This window comes from Harpia harpyja, chromosome 1 (genome assembly GCF_026419915.1).
Source record: "Harpia harpyja isolate bHarHar1 chromosome 1, bHarHar1 primary haplotype, whole genome shotgun sequence".
Taxonomy (NCBI): Eukaryota; Metazoa; Chordata; class Aves; order Accipitriformes; family Accipitridae; genus Harpia; species Harpia harpyja.
Genome location: NC_068940.1, coordinates 21,343,412 through 21,368,074, shown reverse-complemented (window position 1 = coordinate 21,368,074; position 24,663 = coordinate 21,343,412). Strand labels below are relative to the sequence as shown.

Below are 24,663 nucleotides of genomic sequence, written 5' to 3'. Positions count from 1 at the left end.
AACTGAGCACCAGAAAAGCACTGAGAAGTAAAGAAAAATCCAAAGCCTGGTGTACACATTCCTGACAGGCCTAAATTCTTATTCAACCACCACATAAAACACCTACTCTCCTTCAATTTATGTGGTATTCATTTTGTATATAAAGACTGTATGCAAACATATAAAGAACTCTGAAGGTTTTTGAGTTTGCAAGACAAAGACTTCTTCCACAGAAGCAGAAGGTATAACAAAAGCTTCCTTTCATTTACTTCTTGCTTTTCACCTTATCAGGCAGTCAGACTAACATAACGTGATTTCAACTCTTACCCACTTTAAAAGGTCATTTTAGTTTCATGAAGCAGATTGCAAAGTACTATTTAAATGACCTATTGCATTTTCTAAGAATGGCGTTAAGATTTGTATAAAAAGACAAAAACATCCCAGCAAGAAGACATACGGGAATATTTGCGCTGGTTCCCTCTCGCCTGGAGGCAGAGGAAGAATCACGCAGGCAACGCGGAAACCCGAGCGTGCCGCCTGCAGCCCAAGCTCGATCCCTCAGCTAACAGGACAAGGATCGCCGCAGCCACGCGTAGCGTAGGTGTCCGGCACTTGGGCCAGCTTAAGGAATCCTCTGAGGGACTTGCAGCGGGCCTGAGCAGGCTCAGCCCTTTTTAAGGATCTTCTTAAGGAAGATCCTCTGCCAGCTACATGGACTAGAAAACTCAAGAAACAGTTAGTGTGAAATGGTAGGTAGTATGGAAGGCATGAGTACTTGGAGCGATATCACAAATCTCTCGCTAACTGGACATTTTTCTCAACATTACATGAGGATGATGACCTGCGCTACTGACTTAAATCTTTTCAATTTAATATTATTACTCATATAGCCCCATTCACTAAACAATTTGTACATTGTTACATGAAGTACTGCAGATGTTTGCGTTTTACATATAAGGAGTAATGCTTATATTTTCACTAGGAGAATTAATATTTAAGGAAATATATTTTTCTATTTAGAACTGAATTGTTCCTTGATCAGACTCCTGCCCAACTTTCAACAAAGTTAAATGAGTCACTTTGGGGGATGGGACCAATATAAGCACTTCTCATTATTTTCTCCTAGGTGGAGGAGAACGTCTGTTGCCGTCAACGGTCCCCACAGAAGAACCGTGTGCTGCGCTGTGTGCAAGCGGCCTCCAACCCAGAACCTTGTCTCTGGCAAAGGCCAAAAGTGGGTACCTGGAGAAAAGCATAAGGTTAGTGAAAGAACAGTTCACCACACAATTTCCAAGCCACCAGGAATTTGTGGAGACATTGGTGGTGACTGTGTAGTTACTAGCCTTCAGCAGACTGATTTTTCATTAACTTCTTCACTCTCCTCTCACACATATGAAAAATTCTATATAACCACAGCATCCTGTGGCACGGAGCTACCTAGTTTGGATTTATACATTTTGTGAAGAATCACTTTCTTTTCTTCACTCTGAATGTGCCGCCTGTTGGCTTCATTTGATGCCCCCCATCTTGCATTGGTGAAGGAGGGATTCCTTCCCCTTTAGCTTGACCACTCTGTTCTAGATATTATGGAGACCTATCGTATCTCCTTCTCTTTGTCTCCTTTCCAGGCTAAGGAAACCTGTCTTACTCAGTCATTCCTCACCAAGGAGTCAGTCCAAAGGTACTTACTGCATTTGTATCCTTCTCTGTACTTTTCCCAGTTCTTTGGGACACATGTCCTCTTTGAGACCAGAGATAAATAATTCACACAGTGTGGAAGATACAGGCTCACCAGAAATTTAGATACAAAGCTGTATTAATGACATTTATTTTCTTCTGCCGCTGCTAAGAATTTTTAACATCCCATTTGCTTTTTTGGCACTCACCGCACACTGAGCAAATGTGCATACAGCTATTATAAAACAAGATCTCATTTGAGAGAGATTATGGTTTCCTCAGAGCACAACATTTTATTAATGAAGTTAGAATTATTCCCCTCCTTCCCCAGGATGTATCACTTTATTTCAAATTTCATCTCTGATTTTAATCCTGTTTCATAAGGTCCTTTTCCCATTTTTCCCATTCAGCCTTTGTATTTACTAACTTCAGTAGCTTAATATGAACAGCAAACACTGTCACCTGGATATTCACACACTTTCCCAGATCATTTATGATCATGTTAAACAACATAGGCCCCAGCCTAAATCCTTACCGACACTGACTATCCAGGATGTCCAGGATGAAACATAGTAATATTTTTTTCAGTGATCAGTTACGTATTTTCATGACACTAGGAGCGAATAATCCATCTGTTACTAAAAATCTATTTTTTAGCAAGCAGTAGCAAGGTTGTAATGACACTAGTTCAACAGTATCAATAATAACTCTAGCTTACATGTTCAGGGACTGACAGTTAAAATAAATACAATGTACTTAAGGAAATAATCTGTGTAATTAAAGCTGGTGCAAGAAGACAGGAGTTTTTTTCCAAGCTTGGCTTTGTTCTCTACACACACTTCTTTCTCTAGTTGTAAATACAAGAATAACTACTGCACACAGCTGTTTAGACAAAACCCATTATACTTCTGAAGCATTTTTTACTATTTAAGCTAACACTGCCATGGCTCAGTTCATGACATTTTGGCTACCATCACTGGAGCCAATAATTTCAGAATGCAATGAAGTGCAGGCATGTGAACCTAGAGGAAGAAAAATGTCATCGTTTAACTAGCTGATGGAAAATGTTAGTGCAACGAAAGAACAGCTTACGTACTGTGATGTCATGTACAGGGCATCCTTTGCCATCCCGCTTTCCTGCTGCAGTGGCCAGAGTCCCGCCAGTTCTAAAAGGACCAGGATCTCGATTGCCTCCATTACTGTCTGTCTACACCTTTATTGCTACAATTTCTGAATTTGCATAAAACTGTTCTCTCTTGCTATCTTACTTCTTAAGTATTTCTCTAAATCTTATTCCATCTATTCTATTTTAACCTGGTTTTCTCCTGCCCTTTTAATATTTTGTAGTGCAGCAAGAATCAACAGGGTGGGTTTTTTTCTTACATGTATTTATGAAACAAAACCTTCCTCAGAAGAAAATTAAATTTAACCTAGTAACTAATAATTAAAACTATTTTAGGTTTACTTTCAGCCTGTGTCAATGCAGGTGGAGATTTTCTTCACTAATTACTCTGTCTTTCAGCTTTTCTCCTCCTTTTTTCACCATCCATGAGGTATCAGCCCCCGGGCTGGGTCGGGGAGAGAAATGCCATCCAGCAGTGTCGACTTAAGTGCCTTTCTCCTCAGTCATCTTCTCTTGCCTACATAGCACTATAACATATATATCACTGCCATGCAAAGGTCACAGAACACGTTTCTGGTACCACACAGAGAACTAAACCAAGGAATTTATCAGGGTTTAAAAATAATCCTGGGAAAAAAAGGACAATTTTCAGCCAGATTGTTTTTATGCTTGACATCATTTTCTACCCTTAGAAACAGCACAGTCTCTGGTTTGTGAGTGACTCTACAACATTATTGGATTTTTGGGGATTTTATAATCTGTATTTAGATTGTGTAAATGTTCAGGAGCAAGTGGCAACAGAGAGGGAACTACGCAGTAGTGTTCCTACAACAAAAATATTTTCCACTACTGGAACATCTGAATAATATTTGTTTATTTTTATGCAATGTTACTTGCTCAGTTTTAGTCTTGTCACATTGCACTTTTCTTTGTTAAGACCTTTTTTGACTTTTCATTCATGTTGGGGGTTTTGCATGGTTTTTTTTCCAAGTAGCAAAAATGTAATCTAATCTGATTTACATATAAATTATGATGTAGCAAACACAAGGATCATTTATGAAAGCAGATCCTTTCATTAGGCTTCCACCAACACGTGGAAAATGTAAGCAAGCTTTGGGGTACACAAGGTCTATTTCATATCAGAAAAGAAGCTGCAGAGTTCAAATTTAACTATAAGCTGGGTTCATTGCTCAGAATTTAATTGGATATGTAACAGACCCTCTGTAAGGAGTAAAGTAACTGTAGCTTTTGCAGCAGAGTGGGTGTCAGGTACAGCGAGACAGAAAGAAGGCTTAGGGGGTGGTTATCTCTAGAGGGAGAAGAGAGACAGGTCTTTTACAGCCGCCGGGACATGGAGGTGGGTGAGGGAGAGGGAAAAGGTACGTGCCATAAACCCAATACCTGCTCCGAGTCCATTGCTCTCCGTGTCAGGTAAGAGTTACAAACTGGTTTGATACATACACTTCAGCAGCACAGGGGAGGTCGCACCTTAGGACGTCTGCCGTGAAAAGACTCTCAGGGCCCAGACTCGCAAACCGTGCTAGATGTAACTGCAGCACCTGACAAGACTGCCAATCCCAATCAGCTTCGTTTCTGTTTATGACTTGCATACAAGGATATTAGCTGCAGTGGTGGAAAATGGGATAATCTTCTATACTCTTTAGCTTCTCCTATAGGTTGGTGCTGGACACCCGATTGGAAAATTTTCTTTCTTTTTCTTGAAGAGCATGCTTAATTAATAATTCATTGATTCTTGCTGGGAAAATGTTTTTCTTTCAGGATTTGTAGCACTTTATTTGAAAAAAAAAGTTTTAATTTTGTCAATAAATTTTATTTTATACTTATACGTTGTTTTTGAATTTCAGTCGTGTTTTTTCATAGTTTTCATAAAATGTAAATAATTCTGTGTATTTTATTAAAACAATGAATTTAAATGATGTATTCACATTTTAACATCTATTTTTTAAAATTTAAGTGGAATTATGAAACAAATTTTATAAATTTAAATTTTTGAAAATTGCTGTTCTAATTTTTTTTTGCAAATAGTGTTTTTATACCAAATCACCATAACCCTCCACAATGAGCAAAAGGAACAAAAAAGTCCACATTTTGAAAAAACAACCTGTCTCATAGATATGAAATCCTGAGCTTTAAACTAGTCTCCTATCATTTAGCAACTCTTTCATTAATATTTCTATAATTTGACTTTTCCTACTGAGAATTTATATTTTTGTAGCAAAATATTTGGGTGAGGTTTTATGCTATCCCCTTGTTTTTTAACACCTCATGTGTTGCAGCAACCATAACTTTTATTCCATTTCTGAACCTCCTCGTTACTTTGGTTTACATATTGTTACCCAGATACAGGAATGGCTGCGGGTATTTAATACTTTTCCACATTTTGCTATCTGGCAAATTCTATTTAATTTCTTAGTTGACATTCTGATGCTCCTCCAGAAAGGAGATCTCATCATCTCAACTAGTTTCTCCTTCAGTTCAATTGTAATTGATGATCTAAGGTTTCACTAGTTATAAATTCAGTTTTGAGTTGCTGACATACATAATACATGCTTGTGTCTGATCTGAGTATCGGAAACGCGATGTCCAAGGCTGCCAGGTGAGTCAGCAATTCTCAGCCAAACTCAGATTTAGATTAAACAAATTGAAAATCATCAAATTCACTTGGATTAAAAGAGGAGATCATGTTTTGGTTTGTCCATCTGCCCTAAGTACTTCAAAACATTTTTATAAATCTTTTTTTAAAATATCTTTTCACATATGTCCTGGTTCAAATGAACTTCCTGCCCAGATGAAGCCATTTATACAAAATCATTCCAAATAAAACTGCAATAGATATAAGGCTTGTCCTTAGCAGTTTAATTTCTACAAGCTCATCTGTATTTCTCCATCTGTGTTGACAACATAAACTTCAGACACATCCTAGCACCATCAGCACCATCCACGCAGCTGCGTTCAGAGGTCTTGCGCGAGCCGGTGACTTTGTGCTAACACGACCATCTCCACGGGCTTTCCGTCTCCTGCATGATCACTGAATTCTCAGGCAATACAGCCTGCTGAGTTTCAGAGTTTTAACTATTTAAATTTGTGACCTCCTTAGCAGTCCAGAACAATGACCACAACCTTTTACATCCCCTAAAATGTGGGTTACAGCTCAAGCAGTTGATCCTTCCTTTTTATTTTGATCTCTCTTCATCCTGAACTCACTCCTTCTCCTCGCTCATGCAATGAATGAAAACATAGTTCTCATCTTTGTTTCATCTCCAAATACCTCATATAATTTTCATGAAAGCAAGGACCACGGGCAAAAGGTGTTGCTACTATCAGTATTTTGCTTCTAATTTTCCTGCTATGAGCTACCTAGGTAAATCAATAGAAAAGTGAAGCCACTAGATCAATAGGAAACATTTTGTTGTGTGTAAGTTGCTCACCTCTGCCACACGTGACAATAAAACTAGGTCTTTATGAACCTTGTAAAAGAGAAGCTTGCAAAAGTAAACACTGAATGCCAAGTCTGACTTGCTCATAGGGGTTTTGTGTTTCCATGGTTCCACTTCCTTCTCACACTTTCACGTGCAGCTGTCAAAATTGCTTTGTGTCTCACATACTTTACGCAATATATAGGATGCAAAGCTTTTGAAGTAATCACTTTTTTCACCAGTCAGACATAAATGAGAGAGACAAAGGTCTCAGCTCAACACAGCAAGATAAGAAGTCCGGAGTTCTGCCCCCAGTTCTGATCGCTCTTACACTTTTTTTTACTATTTCATTTCTCCTCACCAATTTTCTTATCTCTAATAAATTGTGAAAAAGCTTTCACTTGAAAATGTGCATGGTATAAATTCAGTCAGTAGCTTAGTAAGCCAGGCTAACATGATCATGCCTGATCACGTTTTAAATTATCATCTAAGGATCACTAAGGCCCAACAAGACTTTCACTGTGATGTCTGCAGTCGGAGGTGGGTATAGGAATTCCTGTGGGTTACAGATGTACTGAACAAGCTCATTCTTATAAATACTTTTTGGAAGATCTTTCATATTAAAGTCATCCAGAAATGAGCAACTGTGATGTCCTGCACCATAGGAGTTAATTAACACATTACTAGCAGCGGTCCCTGAAACAACTCTCATCTCCTTGAAGATGGCACTGTGCAAATGTCTAATGGAAATGATATACAGGTCTCTCTCAAATATTGTTACTTCAGTTGTGGGCATAGAATCTGATAAGCCAGGAAAAACCTTTATGACAGCTTTAAACAAAATATTATTGTGACCCTCTTAGCAGAAATCCAGTAGAAATATAATAAAAAAAAGAGATCAGATTAATCAGGGTACAGTTATGAACAGAGACTTAAGTTTGGGGTTTTTCTTTCCTTCAAAGGGCAGTAGCTTTCAAATTCACTGCATGTACTTCTTTCCCTTTAATTTTATTTTTTTCTTCAAGTTAACTCAGTACTTGTGAATAACACCAAAAGGATAGCCACAGCACTGTAAACTTGTTTGTCTGAAAACAGATTCTGCACAAGCACTGCAAAATTTCCTTCACAGACTGCCCTGTCATCCAGACACTCACCCAAGAGGGAAAATGAATGTAAAATCTGAGTGTGCATTCAGAAAGAGGTGTTGATTTAAGCCTGATGGAAGGTGGTCAACATTAATTTCCTTATATTAAAAACTATCCACTATAAAATGCATAAATGAATTCTATGCTCATATCTCAGACGCAGAGGATAAATTACTAGGTTTCAGAAAAGCACTGTGTTCTGGTCACAGATACAAAGCTCTGCTTCCTCTAAATCAGCACTGTTTCTGCCTTGATATATGGGGAAGCCTCTGAAGATGATGAGGATTTCTCAGGACTGAGTCAGATGAAAAATACCATATTGTTATGTATACCCTGTAGGGCAGTCGTGACTATCACATTTTTCAGCTGGTGGGGATCATAACAAAAAAATACCTGTAGTAGTTTGTATGTGAGCATCTATAATGTAACGGAGGTTTAAAGAACAAAAAGTTGTGAAACACATAGGTTCTTCATTACCAAGATAATATTTGGCAAGCTAAGAATATTTTGGGTTTTGCACACTGGAAAACAGAAGAGAAATGGCCATTACCTTGAAGAGGACTTTGCAATCTTTTCCTATGCACCCAGTCTGCGTTCATTGCAAGCTGCCACATGCCTCTCTCTGCAAGCTTGAGGACAGCCAGCAAAAATCCTTACTAAGAGCAACTGTGCAGGTGTACAACCCAAGAAAGGTGTAATGCATTTACACACTAGGAATGCAAAGACTAACATACATAAAAGGAAGCACGCTACACGTGTAACAGCTAAAAACTTTTGTTAGTATTATCTTGATAATGAAGAACCTATACTGTTCTTGTCTATTTTGTTCTCTTGAACTTTCATTTTATTATGCTGCCTCTGCATGTCACTATTGAAACACAACAATAAAGAAAGGTTACGGCAAGATTTATAATGTTCTGCTGGGGTTGCACCCCCTTGAGCTACCCCTGCGTATGGACAATTAAAACTGCTACCTTGTTAGTGGTTATAAACCGTGTTGGGACACGGCCGTGCTTGAGGATCTGATACTGTCAGATTTTTGTGATGATTTCTGTCACCATTCGGTGAGGACTGAGCTTTGGCACAAAAAAAGAATCATGAACTTTTTTATCTTAATCCACACATGTGCTGTTTTGCCCGGCCTTCTGGAGCTTCACAGTACCAGGAAAACACATAAAGCACAGCGAAGTACATGAGCCAGCCTTATTTTACAGGAAGCCTTCCAGCATCCCTTCGGTTTTCATGGGTCACATGGAAACGCCATATTCCAATTTTGCTTTTTAGTCTGGCTCTGCTTACATGGATCTCTACTAAAGGGGGCTGACTTTTGTTTGCTAATCTGATGGATTTTCATGGCTCTTCCATATTATGCAAGCAGAGGATTTCCAACCTTTGAGTTAATATTCAGGTTAAATGCTTTTAACGTGTCACCATGAAGCACTATTTCAAGATCTCTAACTGTGACCTAGACTAATCCCCAGCAGTTTCTAAACTATATTTTGATTTGCAACCTGACACTTCTTGAGATAGTCTTTTAAAAACGGACATAAAAGGAATTAAGTGCATTGGCTGATAACAGCTGACATTATTGCTGTAAATCTGTGTTCTCTTACAGGTGGCTTCCAAAATTAACTAGTTACCCCTAACTGTTTAGTGAAATTGTCAGCTGATTTAGCAGACACATTAAACTCCTACTTATAAATTACTGTGACATTATTAGTGCAGCAGTTCTATAATAAGTAATATAAATGCCAATGCACATGTCACTGTATTGTGTCCGGCTATCATGGCTGGAAGAAGAAGATTAAAACCCTGTGATTTTAGGTCACATGAAATATCCTGCACTTTATCATATACTTAATATCACTTTAAAGTATAGCACAGTAGTACTATAAAAAGAATTACTTTGAAAATATATGAATTTGGAATAAAGCTAAATTATATATGCTAAATTATATATGCTAAATATAAACCCAATTTTTTTCTGCAACCAATCAAGAACTCAATTGCATTTCATACCTTAAAAATTACATAAGCTCTAAAGATACTGATTAGCCACTATTGAGTGTATTTCAGTATGTTGACAATGCTTTACATTTATATTAAGCATGGCTTTCACTATCTGGATTTAAAAGCACAATTTCTCTAAAGAACTTCTCCCATGCAGTGCTCTACCTTCTTTGAGAGCTTTGTGGAAAATAAGGGGAAGATGCTAACAACTCCACCTTGTTGGTTTTTTTGTTGCTGTTGTTGTTTTGTTTTTAAAGAGACTAGGCAAAGAAAAGTTATCCAAAAACTGGCAGGTTCTTTTTTCAGATGTACTGAAGCAAATAGTTAATATAAATAAAATAAGTTGTATTGAACATCAAAAGGATGCTTAGCAGGTAATAAACATCGTTGAAAAAAATGATCATCTGGAATGTCTTGCATTATTCTGGAAGCAGATTTTTTTACCTGATGTTACTGATTTACTAATTAAACATCCTTAATTATTTTGTCTTTTACCACCAAGATCCTTCCAGTTTTTATTTTATTTATTAGGTAACAGTGGTATATGATATCCTGTCAAGAAACATCACTGTTGCATGTGCTACACTGCAATCAGGTCTTTTCTCATTTTTGAAAAGTGTCCGCAACTTGTAAGAGTCAAAAAAAGTCCTAAGAGTTAAAAACATGCCAGGTAAATCTGTGATGTGATAAGTATTACTCCAAATGAAAATATCCCATTAGTTCTGAAGTTGCTTATAAGCTCAAATTCATATGTATTGATAATAGCCAATTTTGTGCAAAATTAATATTATTTTGGCAGCTTAGAACTGTCCCTAAATGACTACCCAGACTATTTTACATAAAGGAATAAAGACTAAAGAATTACAGTGGTGCAGCAATAACATCTCTGTCTTCTGAGGTAAAAAGCACAGCAATCACGTTGCCTGTGCCACAGCATCGAATGTGATTACAGTCCTCATTTGTATCTTTAGCGAGTGGCCAGAAGAAAGATATGTCTTAGAGAAAGTGTAATTTTTATCAACTGGGTGTCACAAAGGTGTAATTTTTCATTATGTGATCCCCCTCTCTTCAGACTGTAAAACAAACTCATTATCTTTGTGATATAAACATACTGCTTTGTAAACTGTTTTGACTAGTAAGTTTTAGTGCTTAACACTAATGCCTACATGTGTAATATCTAAGTATATTTTTGGCTGGTTTGTCAAATCATCTAGCAAACAACATGTAGTCTTTTGCTGTTTTATTTATACATCCTCTACTCAGAACAGTTTCCTGGAGGGCTAGGAAGGAAAATTAGTTTTCTGTGAATTTTATTTATATTTAGAAAAAAGCACCACATTCTCAACTTTTACATTAAAAAAAGTTAAAGCATGGTATTAAAGTAAAAACCGAAGTGTGATGCCTCATTTTTATGGTAGGTGAATTTGAACCTCACTGTCTAGGGAAGTGGCATTTGGGGCCCAGGAAATGAATCCCTGACCTCTTATTTTCATTTGAGTAAGGGCCTTTACTTAAACGGGAAATTATACATAGCAACCAATTATATACTGTGCTACTATTTTTTTCAGGTCGTTTCAGCTTTTCTTTCTGAAAATTCTATTATCTAAATTCACCCCCCACACCCCTTGAACAGTTGGCTATAAAATTACTTACGCCCTATTACAAACCCTGTGTTCATATAATGAGAGACTTGCATAAATTGTCTGCATGTGTGAGTGTGCATGTCTGCACACAGGGTATAATAACTATAATGCAAGAGTTTGAATTATGAAGCAATAAAACATATTCGAAAAACTTGAAAACAATCTGAACAATCAGAAATAAAAGCAAATGATACCGAGGCATAAGATTACAGAGCAAAAAGCAGGTATCTTCGTTAGCTGAAAACTGACTTGGAGTAACCATACCAATCACAGCAATGACTGTGCATTCTGGGCTAGAGATTTCTGGTTTAAGTCTTATCTCTGATATCTGTCTGACATTTGTTGCTACAAATCAAGTATGCTATTACAGTAGATTCAATTAAAGTTAGTCGTGCGCCACAAACTTATCTCAGAACTCACAGTGTTTTTGTTTCAGTCCAAAGCCAAGGATAAGAAAATAAGACAAACACACAAAGATAGAAAGTAAATGTTATAAACTTGTGCACTAAAAATAATAGTAACATCTATAGTGGCTATATGAGAGGCTGAACGGTGAAGGGGATGAACAGGGGGAACTACTGTCAGTTGAAGATTTGGCCCACCAGAAACAGGTACACATTTATAGCACATTTCACTATTTGTCTGTGTCATTTCAACTTTTAAAGAAAGAGTAAAAATTTACCTTTCCCACATACTGAGGTTCGGAGCCCATGTACTCCTCCAGCACAAAAAATTGATTCCACACCCAGCCTCGTTTGACTCGCTGGGCAGATGACCTCCTCCCTGGCACTGGGACAACATTTTCTCTTGGCTCTGCTTCTAAAGTCTGTTGCGGTTGTGGATGCAGTGGCGTTAGGAGACCTCCATCAAACAGGACCCAGAGAAGCAGGGATAAGCAGTTCCTTGTAAGCATTGGCAACGGCTTCCCTACAGCAAGTAATAAAAACTCCAGCACTTAATGCAGAGCAGAGGAATCCAGGTTTGAGGTGTCTGTGGCCTCCACCACTTAGCTTCTGATTTTATTGCAGAAATGCTAATGCAGGCATTAATCCTTCTGATGACAAGGTTTTTGCCGCATTAAATTCCATCTAAAGGGACCTATAAAAGAGATTTACATGGCAACATCAAATTACATAAAATTACATTGAAGCGTTCATCAAAATTCTCACACCTAGTTAGTTTCCAGAGACAGAGAAAAAGATTAGGAATCACAGTTTTAAAAGAGATTGCTATTTTGATTGTAGCACTGAGCTGCTCTAGAACATTGTACAGTTATTACAGGAATAGCTTATTCTTGCTCTGCTTAGCATTATCTTTGTGTCTGTCTGAGGACAGGCCCATAGCCTTTGCTTTATGACCCAGTTACTGGACAAAACCGTTACCCGTCAGTGATGTCAAAAATATTCACGCCGGATTTACATAGAAAATATTGGAGAAGAGAGCACCCACTCTCAAATCCTACTGTCCAGAGCAGGAATGCTTTGCTTGTCTCTGCCAGAAGCATCCCCTTCTGTCTATGGGTGGACTTGGACAAAGTTTATACTGAACCTTGGACTCTGGAGGATAGATTTGTATGAATTCCACGGGAAATAAAAAAATGGGAAATAGTGCCTATACAGCTAAATACCGCAAAGCCACCAACACACAATAGGAAGCCTATGACTGGCATTCTCTTCTCACAACAAGCCTTGTATCAAAATGATAGCTGTGTTGTTCTTCAGGACTACTGTAAAGTACATTAAAAAATGCAGTCCTGGTATCTGGAGAAAATGGTAGAATTGCAGTCAGCGTAGAAAATGAAACAACACAGAAGCCAGTAAGATCAGGCAATGATACTCATTTATACTGACAAATGCCAGGTACACAGATTAAAAATAAATCAGTGCTAACTAACTACAAGGCTGAGACAGAACTATCACATCAAGGTGACAATTAAAACCGTGGTGATCCTTGTAGCAGCCAAATGCCATCAGCAAAGAAGAAAAAAAAAAACAAACTAAAGGAATTGTTATGCTCTCACATTGCTCTGTTTATACCAGCACAGACCATTTTAACAGAAAGACAGATAGGAAAATATACTGTGTTTTCTAACCACAGTATAATTAACAGAGGTGCTTTTTTTTTGTATTTATGAAATGGTCTGATTCATTGTCTGCAATTAATAAGATGACAGTGCTAAAGGATGTAAATGTTTAAATATTAGGGATGTAAATATTTAAATATTATGGCATATGAAACAGGTTCAATAAAATGTAGCTCTAGCTGTCATTTGCAACTTTGCACCAAATTCAGCAGCAATAAAAGCTGGTGAAAATGAGCACTCACACCACCTAAAAATGCTGTGACCCAGCCCCCAGTAAAGACACCGTGAAGACTGCTAAAGCTATGGAATCCATGCTGAAACAAATGGAGCTATTCTAGAATGTAGAATTAGACAATAAACAACCATACACGATCTACGTTCATTTTCAGGTGGGCAGCAGTAAGTACTGAGGCAACATGAAGACTTCAGTGTTTATTTTTCCCCACTCTTCCAAGCGATTGATCTTTCTTTTAATAGAGAGAATGGCTTAATGGCTTTCATGAAGCTATCCTTGCCTATGCTGGCCCTGATGCAGGTGTTAAAACTGAACCCTCACACTTTCATGGGGCCCAGGACATCTGTTTAACAAATACACTTTCCCTTCCGTGGCTGCTTTTCATTAGGGGTGGATGACTGGCAGGCTGCATGTTGCACTAACTTGAATAGAAGGGGATCGAAGCTGTTTTCTGATAACTAACATTTCCATAAACCACAGTTCTATGCTAACAAATTTTAAATCCCACTGTGGATTGAAGACTTAAGAATAAACTAATAATCTTGTCTCATTAAGACCTGCAACCTAGGAAAGAAGTGCCAGCCTACTCTATGGTCTGCTGGTTGTCAGGTACAAGAAATACTGCTTGTAGGATTTAAGATGGATGCATTTTACATTTTAAAAACAAAAATACAATTTATATCACTATGGAATTCACCACTTTGTTAGGGCCATATTGTGTCATTGATTTTTAAGCAGAAGTTTCTACCAAATCAATAAAGAGTTCTACTTAAAAATCAATGATGCGATATGGACCTCAGAAAAGAAGAAACAGTAAAGTACCTAACCACATATATATTTCATTTTCAAACACTGCCAAAGGTTATATTTTCCTTAAGAATAATATTATTACTATCCATAACAATAAATAACATAGAAATTCTTATTTGTTGGGTACATGCTGAAGTATCTAAATAGAAAGGATTTATAACTGGAAGCCAGGAAAATCTAACAAGTTTTGAAGACAAAAACCACCCTAGAAAAATAACTGCACTTCCCATTCTAAATTTAGGGAAAGATTTTCTGTTCTGATTAGAAAGGCTATGTTTTAGGTCTTAATAAAAAAGACAGTAAAAAATGTGGTGAAAAGGTATCTAGTGCGAGTGAGTGTTTTAATTCTAGCTTCAGAAAGGATTAAAAATGAGAGAAGAACTCCTACCTGCTCATGATCCTTAAAAAAATAGTTTTTCTAAGTTGTGCTCAAGACATTTCAATTTTTTTCATCTAGAGCAAAATATTCTTAGAGACAATGGGTACAAACTTCCCACCTGCAGTATCATTTGTATTCTATGGTTTTTATTCCAGCAAAGAAACTTTAAGACAGGACCCTACCACATGAGAGAACTGCACTCATTTTATTTGGTATGCATTTCTATTAACAGCTTGTTTTACTTAACAGTTCATGTGACTTTTTGTGCTTCTCTCTTCAACGCATTCAACGGTATAAAACACCAGGTTCAGACTGTGGTCATCCATAATTCAGTTCCAAGACTTCCAAACTCCTGTACTTCTCTTGACCCACAGTTGCAGGGTTCATGCCTAGTTTTTATGGCAAAATCATAGTAACCATGAAGCATAGCAAAAAAAAAAAAAAATATCAAACAAAGAACTCAAAGTATCCTTTTGAATTGCCCAGCCATAGATGGGAGCTGGAAATAAACAACATGAAAAAGTGGTGGGATAGTCTGCACTGCTTCATAAACCCCCAAATCATGCTGTATTCAATTTAACTGCTATACCACTGCTCTTTGCCGAGGAGGCTCTGTACATTACAGTTCTCCCAGCAGAGCTCTGCCTCCGGCCATGTCTGTCAGTCAGGGAGCTTTTAAAACGTTATATGGCACCAAAAGTAATGCAAAGAGATTGAAGGACTTCGGTGAAAGGAGAACAATTCCCCCTTGGCTGGACAGTTAGTAACCAAGTGCAAAACACAGAGCACTTTAACCCCTTCTCTGTTGGTCTCCCAGACTGCCTTCCAGAACGCATGATGCAGAGTCAGGAAAGAGCAATGCCAGTGCTTGCTTCATTCCCTACAGCTTCAAAAAGCTGATGAATGGGAGGGTCAGAGAAAAATGGGAGGCTAATAGCTGTTGCAGTACAGGATGGCAGCACAGATGCCCTCATCAGCTGTACAAGTGTTCACCATGAATAATTTTCTTTTTTTTTTTAATTTAAAGCTCAACAATTAGAAGACCGATATTTGAGAGCCCAGTACTTCGGCATTCAAGAGAACCCCCCCAGCTTGCCGCTGCGTAACGCTTGAGCAGTAAGAAACTGAGGCAGAGGGTCTCCCACCACCACCTCCTCTTCCCCAGCATTTCATTGCTGGCTTTGGAGGAAGCCTGATAGAATATATTTAATAACACAGCTGGAACTTGTACAGCAATTCAAAGGCTAAGACTGATTTTCTTTTAGTCTGTGTTTATTGTTTTGCATTTTCTTTTTAAGCTATGTGTTAGTCTTCTAGCTAGGATGCCTAAACCTGTCTCACTGTTTTTATGTTGTCATATGCTCATTAGACATTTAAATCTAGCATCCTTATATAACTCTGCCTGGAAAACTGCTATGAGGGCTAGGAGGTAAGGATTTAGAAATCCAGTCAGAACATTTAGCCATATTTCATACATTTTTTAAGGAATTATTTCCTCTGATGCTCATAAAGAGATACGTAGAAAGTTGTGCACAGACATGCACCCTCAATGCATCTCTTCCCCATACAATATGAAAGTACAGAAGGTCAGATTTTTCCTACATCTTGCTTTTTTTCAAGATTAGCTGTTGGTAGGCATTTCTTCAGACTATCTTATATGGATTTAAGTACCATTATGCGTGACTTAATTAACCCATAAAGAGACCCACAGAGGGAGAGCCTGTATGAACTTACCCCCACGCATGCTTTTATACACTAAGATTATATTTATTCATTTCCCTAGTTTGAAAAAGCGAAGTGACCCAGCAGCAAGCATGGACAATCTGTTAAAACACAATAATTAAGAAATCTTGATCCTATTTACTCTGTCCCCAAAACTGCAGGCTTAGAAACTCATGAAATGCAAACGATGAACTAAAGATCACTACTAAGATTATTTATTGAGAATAACAAAATACAGTATAAATGGTGCTCCTGCAAGAATTTTGATACTGACCTGGATTATACTGCCATTAATCTGAACAGCCTGAGTAAAGGAATGTTTTCAGAATAGCAAAACGGATGCATGCCATTACTGCTGCAATAACCCTTAATCAAAGGGAGCCATGCCACTGCAGACACAAATCACCTCACCGAGCTTGGCAAAGGTTATCCCTTATAAAGAGGAGAGCCGTACATCCCCTGCAATCACTTTTATGCACGTAAGGCCTGATTTAGAGAAGTCTTTCAAAGGAATCTCTAAATGATCTTTGATCTTGTCTTGGCTTAACCCCCGCAGGCAGCTCAGCCCCACCCAGCCGCTCACTCACTCCCCTGTGGGGTGGGACAGGGAGAAAATGAGAAGGGTAAAAGTAAGAAATCTCATGGGTTGAGAAAAAGACAGTTTAATAGGGAAAGCTAAAAGCTGCACGTGTAAGTAAAGCAAGATAAGAAGTTCATTCACTACTTCCCATGGGCAGGCCATCTCCAGGAAAGCAGAGCTCCAGCACGCATAGCAGTTACGTGGGAAGACAAATGCCATAACTCCCAACGTCCTCCCCTTCCTCCTTCTTCCCCCACCTTTATATGCTGAGCATGACGTCATACGGTCTGGAATACCCCTTGGGTCAGTTGGGGTCAGCTGTCCCAGCTGTGTCCCCTCCCAACTTCTTGTGCCCCCACAGCCTCCTCGCTGGTGGGGTGGGGTGAGAACAGCCCTTGACTCTGCATAAGCACTGCTCAGCAATAACCAAACCATCCCTGTGTTGTCAACAGTTTCCAGCACAAATCCAAACCACAGCCCCATACTAGCTACTATGAAGAAAATTAACTCTATCCCAGCCAAAACCAGTGCAGATCTGTATGAAGCATCTACTTGGATCAGACCGCAGATGTGCTACTGTCACATGCAGACAAGCAAGAAACACCAAAGCTCCATGAAGCACTCAAACATGTCTTCAGTCCAGCTAAGCTGATAATTGCACCCCCGTGAATGGAGGCAAATTGCTTACTGACAAGGTATCCATTATGCACTAATGGTGGGAACATTTCTGCAGCCACCTTGATCATAAATCTATCAGCATAGAGAATGCTTTTGCTTATGTGAAACAACAGCTAATGTAGAGCAACCATCTTCTTACCCGTAAAGAGGTTTGAAAAAACTTGGCAGTACTGTAAAATGGTTGATCCATGACAGATGGAAAGCCAGCTAAGATCTATAACTGTGGATCTGGTGTAATAGCTGACCGGCTAACCTCGCTTCTCTGCAATATCTTGAAATAAGAAAATACAACAAGAGGAAAAAAAGTCTATGCTGTCAGTATCTATTAAAATTAACTGCTAAAGCATTTGAGAAGATATATCTTGTGGTTAAAGGAACAGTAAAAGGATATGGAAAACCTCAGTTCATCTCTCACCTTGATATGTTTTCTTTCTCTGACCTTAGGCAAATCAGTTAGGCTAATATTCTCAAAGGTATTTAGTTAAAGAATTTCCATTTGATTGGACTCTAGATGTCCATATCTTTTTGTGAGTTTGACTTTCTTGAGCTTCACAACCTATCTAGACACTTTGGAAATAACAGTAATTCTTCCTTTTTTCCACCTTGTCTTTTTTAGTTATAGTAAGAACTACTTGCTAACATCAAAATGGGAGCTAGGAGGGAGATTACAAGCAAACAGATTAGAAACCTCAAACTACCAAGGAGAGTAATTCTCAATCTCTCCATCCTACAAGTTGGAAGAGTTTCAACAGAGTGACTGAGCACATCCCACCTCTGCAGCCACAAACCCCATTTGGCAAGTGTAACATCTGGAATCCATCCCAGGTAACTCTCATGGGGTAGAAAAAAAATCAGTGTTTCTACTTCTTGTGCCCCACCAGCCTCCTCGCTGGTGGGGTGGGGTGAGAAGCAGAAAAGCCCTTCGCTCTGTAAGCACTGCTCAGCGATAACCAAACCATCCCTGTGTTAACAACACTGTTTCCAGCACAAATCCAAACCACAGCCCCATACCAGCTACTATGAAAAAAAATAACTCTACCCCAGCCAAAACCAGCACAGAAACCTAGAATGGCTCTCTAGTTATATAGATTAATCCCTCATGAAGTTGAACACCTGAATCTCACTCCCTACTTTAGTTGTTAATATGAAGTTGATGATGAACAGGAAGAACAGAAACCCAATACCCTATGCCAACCCCAAATGTTCTGTAGCTTAGTGATGAGAGCACTCTGATAAAATGTGAGAAATATAGGTAGAAAATGCACAAATGGAAGATGAATCTTGGTATTTCTGGAAGATATATGTCACCATCTGGAGGAGAACTGTACTGACTGAACTACTGGACAACAAGCAGATGACTGCCTTTCTCCTGCAATGACTTTAGCTCTCCTTTTGTTAAATTCTATTACAAAAGCCCCCAAATCCTAGTATCTCATGTCAAATATTTTGCTTGATATAAAGTTACTAATTATTCAACTTGGCAAGAAAAATATGAGTTTAAGGCTATGATTTTTGGATTTGACTGCCAAAGACACCCCCTCTCTCTATTCAATGGTTATTTGCAGAGCTGATTTTCTATACTGAGTTAAGAGTTCAATTCTAGTGTCAGTTATGCCTATAGATATCAGGAGTGATACTACTATGGATCTGGAGTACTCTATTGAGTTTTTACTGGCATAAAACCAAAGTGAGATGAGAATGACGTCCCTGATCTTCGAGTATGACTGCCCTTGTAGCACATTCATAGGAAGGTTGCCACAAAGACATATTACAGCACGAAAAATATGTGATATACTATACCAGTGTCCAATAAACATATTTATGAAGTGCCTAACATCGGAGAGGAGTCTAATTATGTTTGGCATTGCTAAGCACTACAGTAATAAAAGTATTATAGCTCCACAGACATGCTTTAATAATTGCCTTTCTAGCATATAAAAAAGTGATTACTTAAGAGACTTTGGTAACATAACACAATCAAATGATACATACTTCCAGAAAAGCATAGCTGTACAATGCTGAGGGTTATAGAAAAAGTAATGACAAAAAGCAATATAAAAATATTCTTTGTGACTGCAAAACCATAAACTGGTTTTATATGCAACTATTTATAAGTATTGTGTCAGCTCTGTCATCATTAGCAATACTTACAGGAGATCATTTATGACTAAATATAAGCCTCTGAGACATCATCCTCTACATGGGAAATTATCATGTCTAGCTGACAAACATGCATAAGAATATCAGGGAGGTAATTTTTTAAAAAAAAAAAAGACTGAATCTTTCATTATAAAAATCAGTCAATGTGAAAGGCTCCACAGTTCACTGAACTTTTGAAAGTTAACTCAGGTAAAATGAAATTTTCACTACAGATTAAAAATTAATTTTTAGTTCGGTGAGATTCAAATCCAGGCCAGTACTGCTCTGTAAATACGCAACGCAGCTCTACAGTTTAATCTTTGGTTAAAATTAAGAAACAAACTGTCTTAAAATAGCACAAAGTTTCCTTTACTTTAGGAAGATGGTCAGATGATGAAGTAACATCATCAATTTTATTTTTATTCTGTCTTGTATCATGTTATGTTGGTCTTGTCTCAGAAAAGTACTATGGTGAATCTATACCTACTTTGTCAATGATCTAGAATCTTTATTTTTGATAAATTACAAACATTTTCATTTCTGGTAGGAATCTGTCAATGTCAATGCTAAAGCATGGACAGCCAGGAAACCATTCTTCATTCTACTGTCCTTCTATGGTTTTTTTTGAATGAATACCCTGAGATGGGGGAAAGGAGAGAAAGGCAAATGAATCAAAACCTTTCAACACATTAGCAATATATGTAAGGGAAGAACTGACAAATCTCAGGCTGCAACTCAAATATATTTATAATTTTTTAAGTAACACAGGATACTGAAATGAATGTGAGCACATTTTAATGTGCTCTATAACATACCATTTTGTTATTCCTTAAGGTATTTCTGTTTTTCCCAACCTGTCAAGAATTCTATCAATTACTTCAGATTGCAAACATACTTTAGTTAAGATGCCATTATTAAAAGACTTTCTGCTGTTGGTCAGACTCTGATTATAATAAATTTGATACAATCCGTTATGGTTTCTTGTGCTAGAAGGACTACATAAATATACTAAATTACAAAACTAACTCAAGGTAGATATTATTAAATGAGTCCATGCAGGCATTTGTTTGTGTATTGTATATATAATGGCACCATTATTGATTAATACAAACTCGGTGTATAACCTTAGATACTTAAAATTGAAAATATGTCTCCTATTGCCAATTATTGCAATTTGGATAAAATAAATTTAAATGTCTCTGTCTCCCTCACCATAGTATTAAGAAGTATTTATCCTTAATATTCCTTTCCATAATAGATTATGGAAATCCATAGCTTCACTTTCAGCCCAACTGTTACATTTTTGGTCTTCTGAAAGGTTAATAGATTTGTGCTAACAGTACTGAATTATGTAATTTCAGAGGACGGTACCCTCCTCAGGAAAAAATGACGGCAGTTTTCCCCAGCAAGTTTCAAGCCATTAATCTTGTGAATATTAACAGATAATACCAGAGACAACAGGACTGAGAGATAACCCATCAATTTTCTTAACTGTGAGAACATTCAGCTCAGCCTTCTCAATATTCTGGAATCACCTAGTTTACACTGGGCTTACTCCAATACTCAGTAAACCTTATGCTTAGTAATTTATCTCTTTGCACAACTTGTTTTGACTTGTTCTCACCCTACCTACATACGCTGTTAGGACCAGCAGTTGTAATGGGCCTATGTCTCTTTTGTGATTATTGATGAACTAACAAAAAAAATCCTTCATGGGTTTTAAAACATCAGAAACAGTAACTCTAGAGCTTCTATTCCTAATCTTTAAAACAGTTTTCTTTGTTTTGCTCACCATTACAGCATGGGAATATAAGGTCATCACAGCAACTGAAGCAGCCTCTCAGACCACCACCAACTATTCTAACTGCAGAGTACAGCCGCCTAAAAATAACTTCAGCCAAAGTAATCTTCATTTGTTTTTTGTTGTTCAGAACCAATGTGTTTCATGAAAACTCACCAAATATCAGAGCTGTCTGTGAATAGCTAGTGTCTTCTCAAGAAACCTTTCACTCAAGTGAAACCTTCCACTCTCCAGTCAATGTGGAAGTGTTCCCAACCTAAGTCAGTGATTAAACTCAGAGATGTTAAAAGCAACCACAAGGCATTTTGTGTACAGTCTCTCAAAAAGATAAAGCAATATTCTTGCCTGACTTTCATCTTTATAAATCCTCATGTCTCTCGTGTGTGATTGTTCATTTCCCAAATTCAAGACTAATGAAATGACTAATTTTATAACAGATGCCTGCTGTGAATTTCAGTAATTATGGCCCAATGCAGACAATAGATGAGGTGGTGCAGGAGGAAATAGAGGGCTCATTTCAGTGACACTTACTACTGCAGCCTTATCTGTCTTGTCCAGAGAAATAAACGCAAATCTTATTTGTGAAAATAATCTTCCTTTCAGATTCTTTTCTAGCCTTCTAAATTTTAAATTAAAAGGACAAGAAAATAATATATTAGAAGAGCGACAGGTCTTGTCATCTGTATAACACTCACACTGAGCAACATAAATTATTGGAGGCTTCCTCTCACTGACCCCTTTTTTCCCCATATGGTTCACAAGTGGGTCTCTTTTAACTGGTGTGAATATATTTTCATAATTTCAGTCATGTAAGTATCTGGTTTAAATTAATAAACTAAAGGCAAGTATCCTTTTGTCTCTGTTTTCTTGTTTGTACATACATGCCCCATCTCCCAGCATCACGAAAAATACAGGAAACAGACAATGCTGTGAAATGCAAAATCTCATCAATGTTTGAGAGTTTATTTACAATTTCAAAACCACTTTTTTTTGGAAACAAAAATGTCCAAAAGAGTCATACGCAACTTTCAGTTAGCACTGATTTAACTTAGAATAGAAACCATATCACCTTATTATGCTTTTCCCCTAACATGCTGCTTTGAATTATTTTAATACTCAGATAAAACAGTATTAACTAAAATAAAGCACATATTTTCAAAAACTATTACACCCAATGTCCTCAATCTTCATAAAAGGCAGTGGTTTGTTTTTCTTTTGTGTTTGCAATTTAAGCAAAGTTTTTCCCCTACTTTTGCCTGAGCTCCCTCCATGCTACAGTAAAAATGCAACTGTATAGTGGATAGGTAGTTTATGATTTATATAACTTAGTTCAAGACATGTAATGAGCAGCTTGTTTATTGCAGATATTTCTTCTATTTTTTATAATAAGCATAAATTTGTCTAGTTACTGCAGTTTGCAAAACTGTGGTTTAGACAGGAAATCAATAATGCCTTTTTAAGGTTAAGCTCAGTGAAACAAAGTGCTGAAATAGTCCCTGATGAAATTGCACCTCAGCTGAACTCACAAAGAACAGCATTATAGAGAGAGGATAATGTCATACCTGCAGTATTATAGACTGCAGCCAATCAATCAGATATATTGTAACCGCTAAGGGCACAGTCCTATTGTACTAAAAAAATACCTTTGGGCCTCAAGGTAAAAAGATTGACACATATAGTCTGGAGCAACCTAAATCAAATACTTCCCTAAAATGAGTGAATTAACCTTACTAGAGGACACAGCCCAAATAGATACACATTTTGTCCAGGTAGAAATGGAGGCTAATACTCTGCACTAAGAAACCCCAGAGGGAGCTGTTTGGTGGAAATAAACATATATTTCCCCCCAATGTAACTTCTGATATGTGGTCAAGTGTGACCCGCTGTGTGGTTCTGCTCATCACAGAATCACAGAAACACAGAATGGTTGAGGTTGGAAGGGACTTCTGGAGTCCATCTAGTCCAACCCCCCAGCTCAGTCAGGGTCAGCTACAGCAGGTTGCCCAGGACCATGTCCAGTTGGGTTTTGAACTTCTCCACAGACAGAGACTCCACAACCTCTCAGGGCAACCTGTTCCAATGGTCTGGCCATTCTGTAAGTTTTTGATCCACCTCACTGTCTGCTTATCTAATCTCTACTTCATCAGCTTTTCTATGAGGATGTTTGCCAGACAGTGTGAAAAGCCATTTTAAAGTCAAGGTAAACAACATCCACTACTCTCCCCTCATCCCCCACGCTAGTCACCTCATTATAGAAGGCTACCAGGTCGGTTTGGCATGATTTCTCCTTTGTAAATCCATACTGACTACTCTCAGCCACTTTCTTGTCTTTCATGGGTTTAGAAATGGTTTCCAGGGCTTCATTACTTTCCCAGGGACTTAGATGAGGCTGACTGGCCTGTAGTTCCCCACATCTTCCTTCTTGCCCTTCTTGAAGATACAGGTGACATTTGATGTCCTCGGGAACCTCTCCTGATTGTCATGACCTTTCAAAGTTAACTGAGAGTGGCCTTGCAATGACATCAGCCAGCTCTCACAGCATTCACAGATGCATCCCATCAGGCCCCACGGATTTGTGCATGTCCAGATTGTTAAAGTCCTCCCAACCTGGTCCCCCTCCACTGAGGGTAAATCTTCCTTGCTCTATTCATTAACAGCAGGTACTTTCTGGTTTTCTGGAGTTTCAAAGCCTCACCCACAAGCACTATGACCAAGTCTCTTCATGAAGGCAGCTTTTGTTGTTCACGCCAAGCCAGTACGTGAGCCAAAATAAACTCTGTCATTTGTCAAACCCTCTTCTCTTCCTCCTACAAAAGTAGCCTTTGCAAGTCCCAAGGAATTTTAGAGATGGTTATAGTCCACTTTTCAATTAATTTCCCAATTCCTTCTTTATAAATGCATTAGCCTCTATTTATTATTACTAGTAATTGCATTTGTTAACATGGGAGCCCAAAATATAGGTGTACGTTCTATGCTTCTAAATAAAGTAGTTTGATTTTTCAGAGCCACTACAGACTTCGAGTGCCTGGTGAAATCCTTAGAATGCTTTCAAGGAACAAGATATGCTCTGTACTCAAAAGACTTACAAATTAATAGCAATAAACATGCAGATATTTCATATAAAGCTCTAAATTGTAATGCTTTTGGGCCATACTATATCATAAACATAATAAACAAACTTTTTCTGGTGACACAATTGTTTTCTGGATAATCTTCATATGT

General features: G+C 37.9%; 1 protein-coding gene across 5 annotated transcripts in view; it reads right to left on the bottom strand.

Moving 5' to 3' along the window:
* The window catches only part of CDH12 (cadherin 12), a 394,341-nt gene that overhangs the window by 156,580 nt on the left and 213,098 nt on the right, over positions 1-24,663 (bottom strand). For all 5 annotated transcript variants that reach the window (XR_008234241.1, XM_052781074.1, XM_052781082.1 and 2 more), the window contains one exon: positions 11,697-12,112. Coding sequence is in view for 4 of the 5 variants with exons in the window: in XM_052781074.1 (XP_052637034.1) it covers positions 11,697-11,927 (231 nt within the window). In the remaining variant the exon portion in view is untranslated. The remainder of the gene's footprint in view (positions 1-11,696; positions 12,113-24,663) is intronic.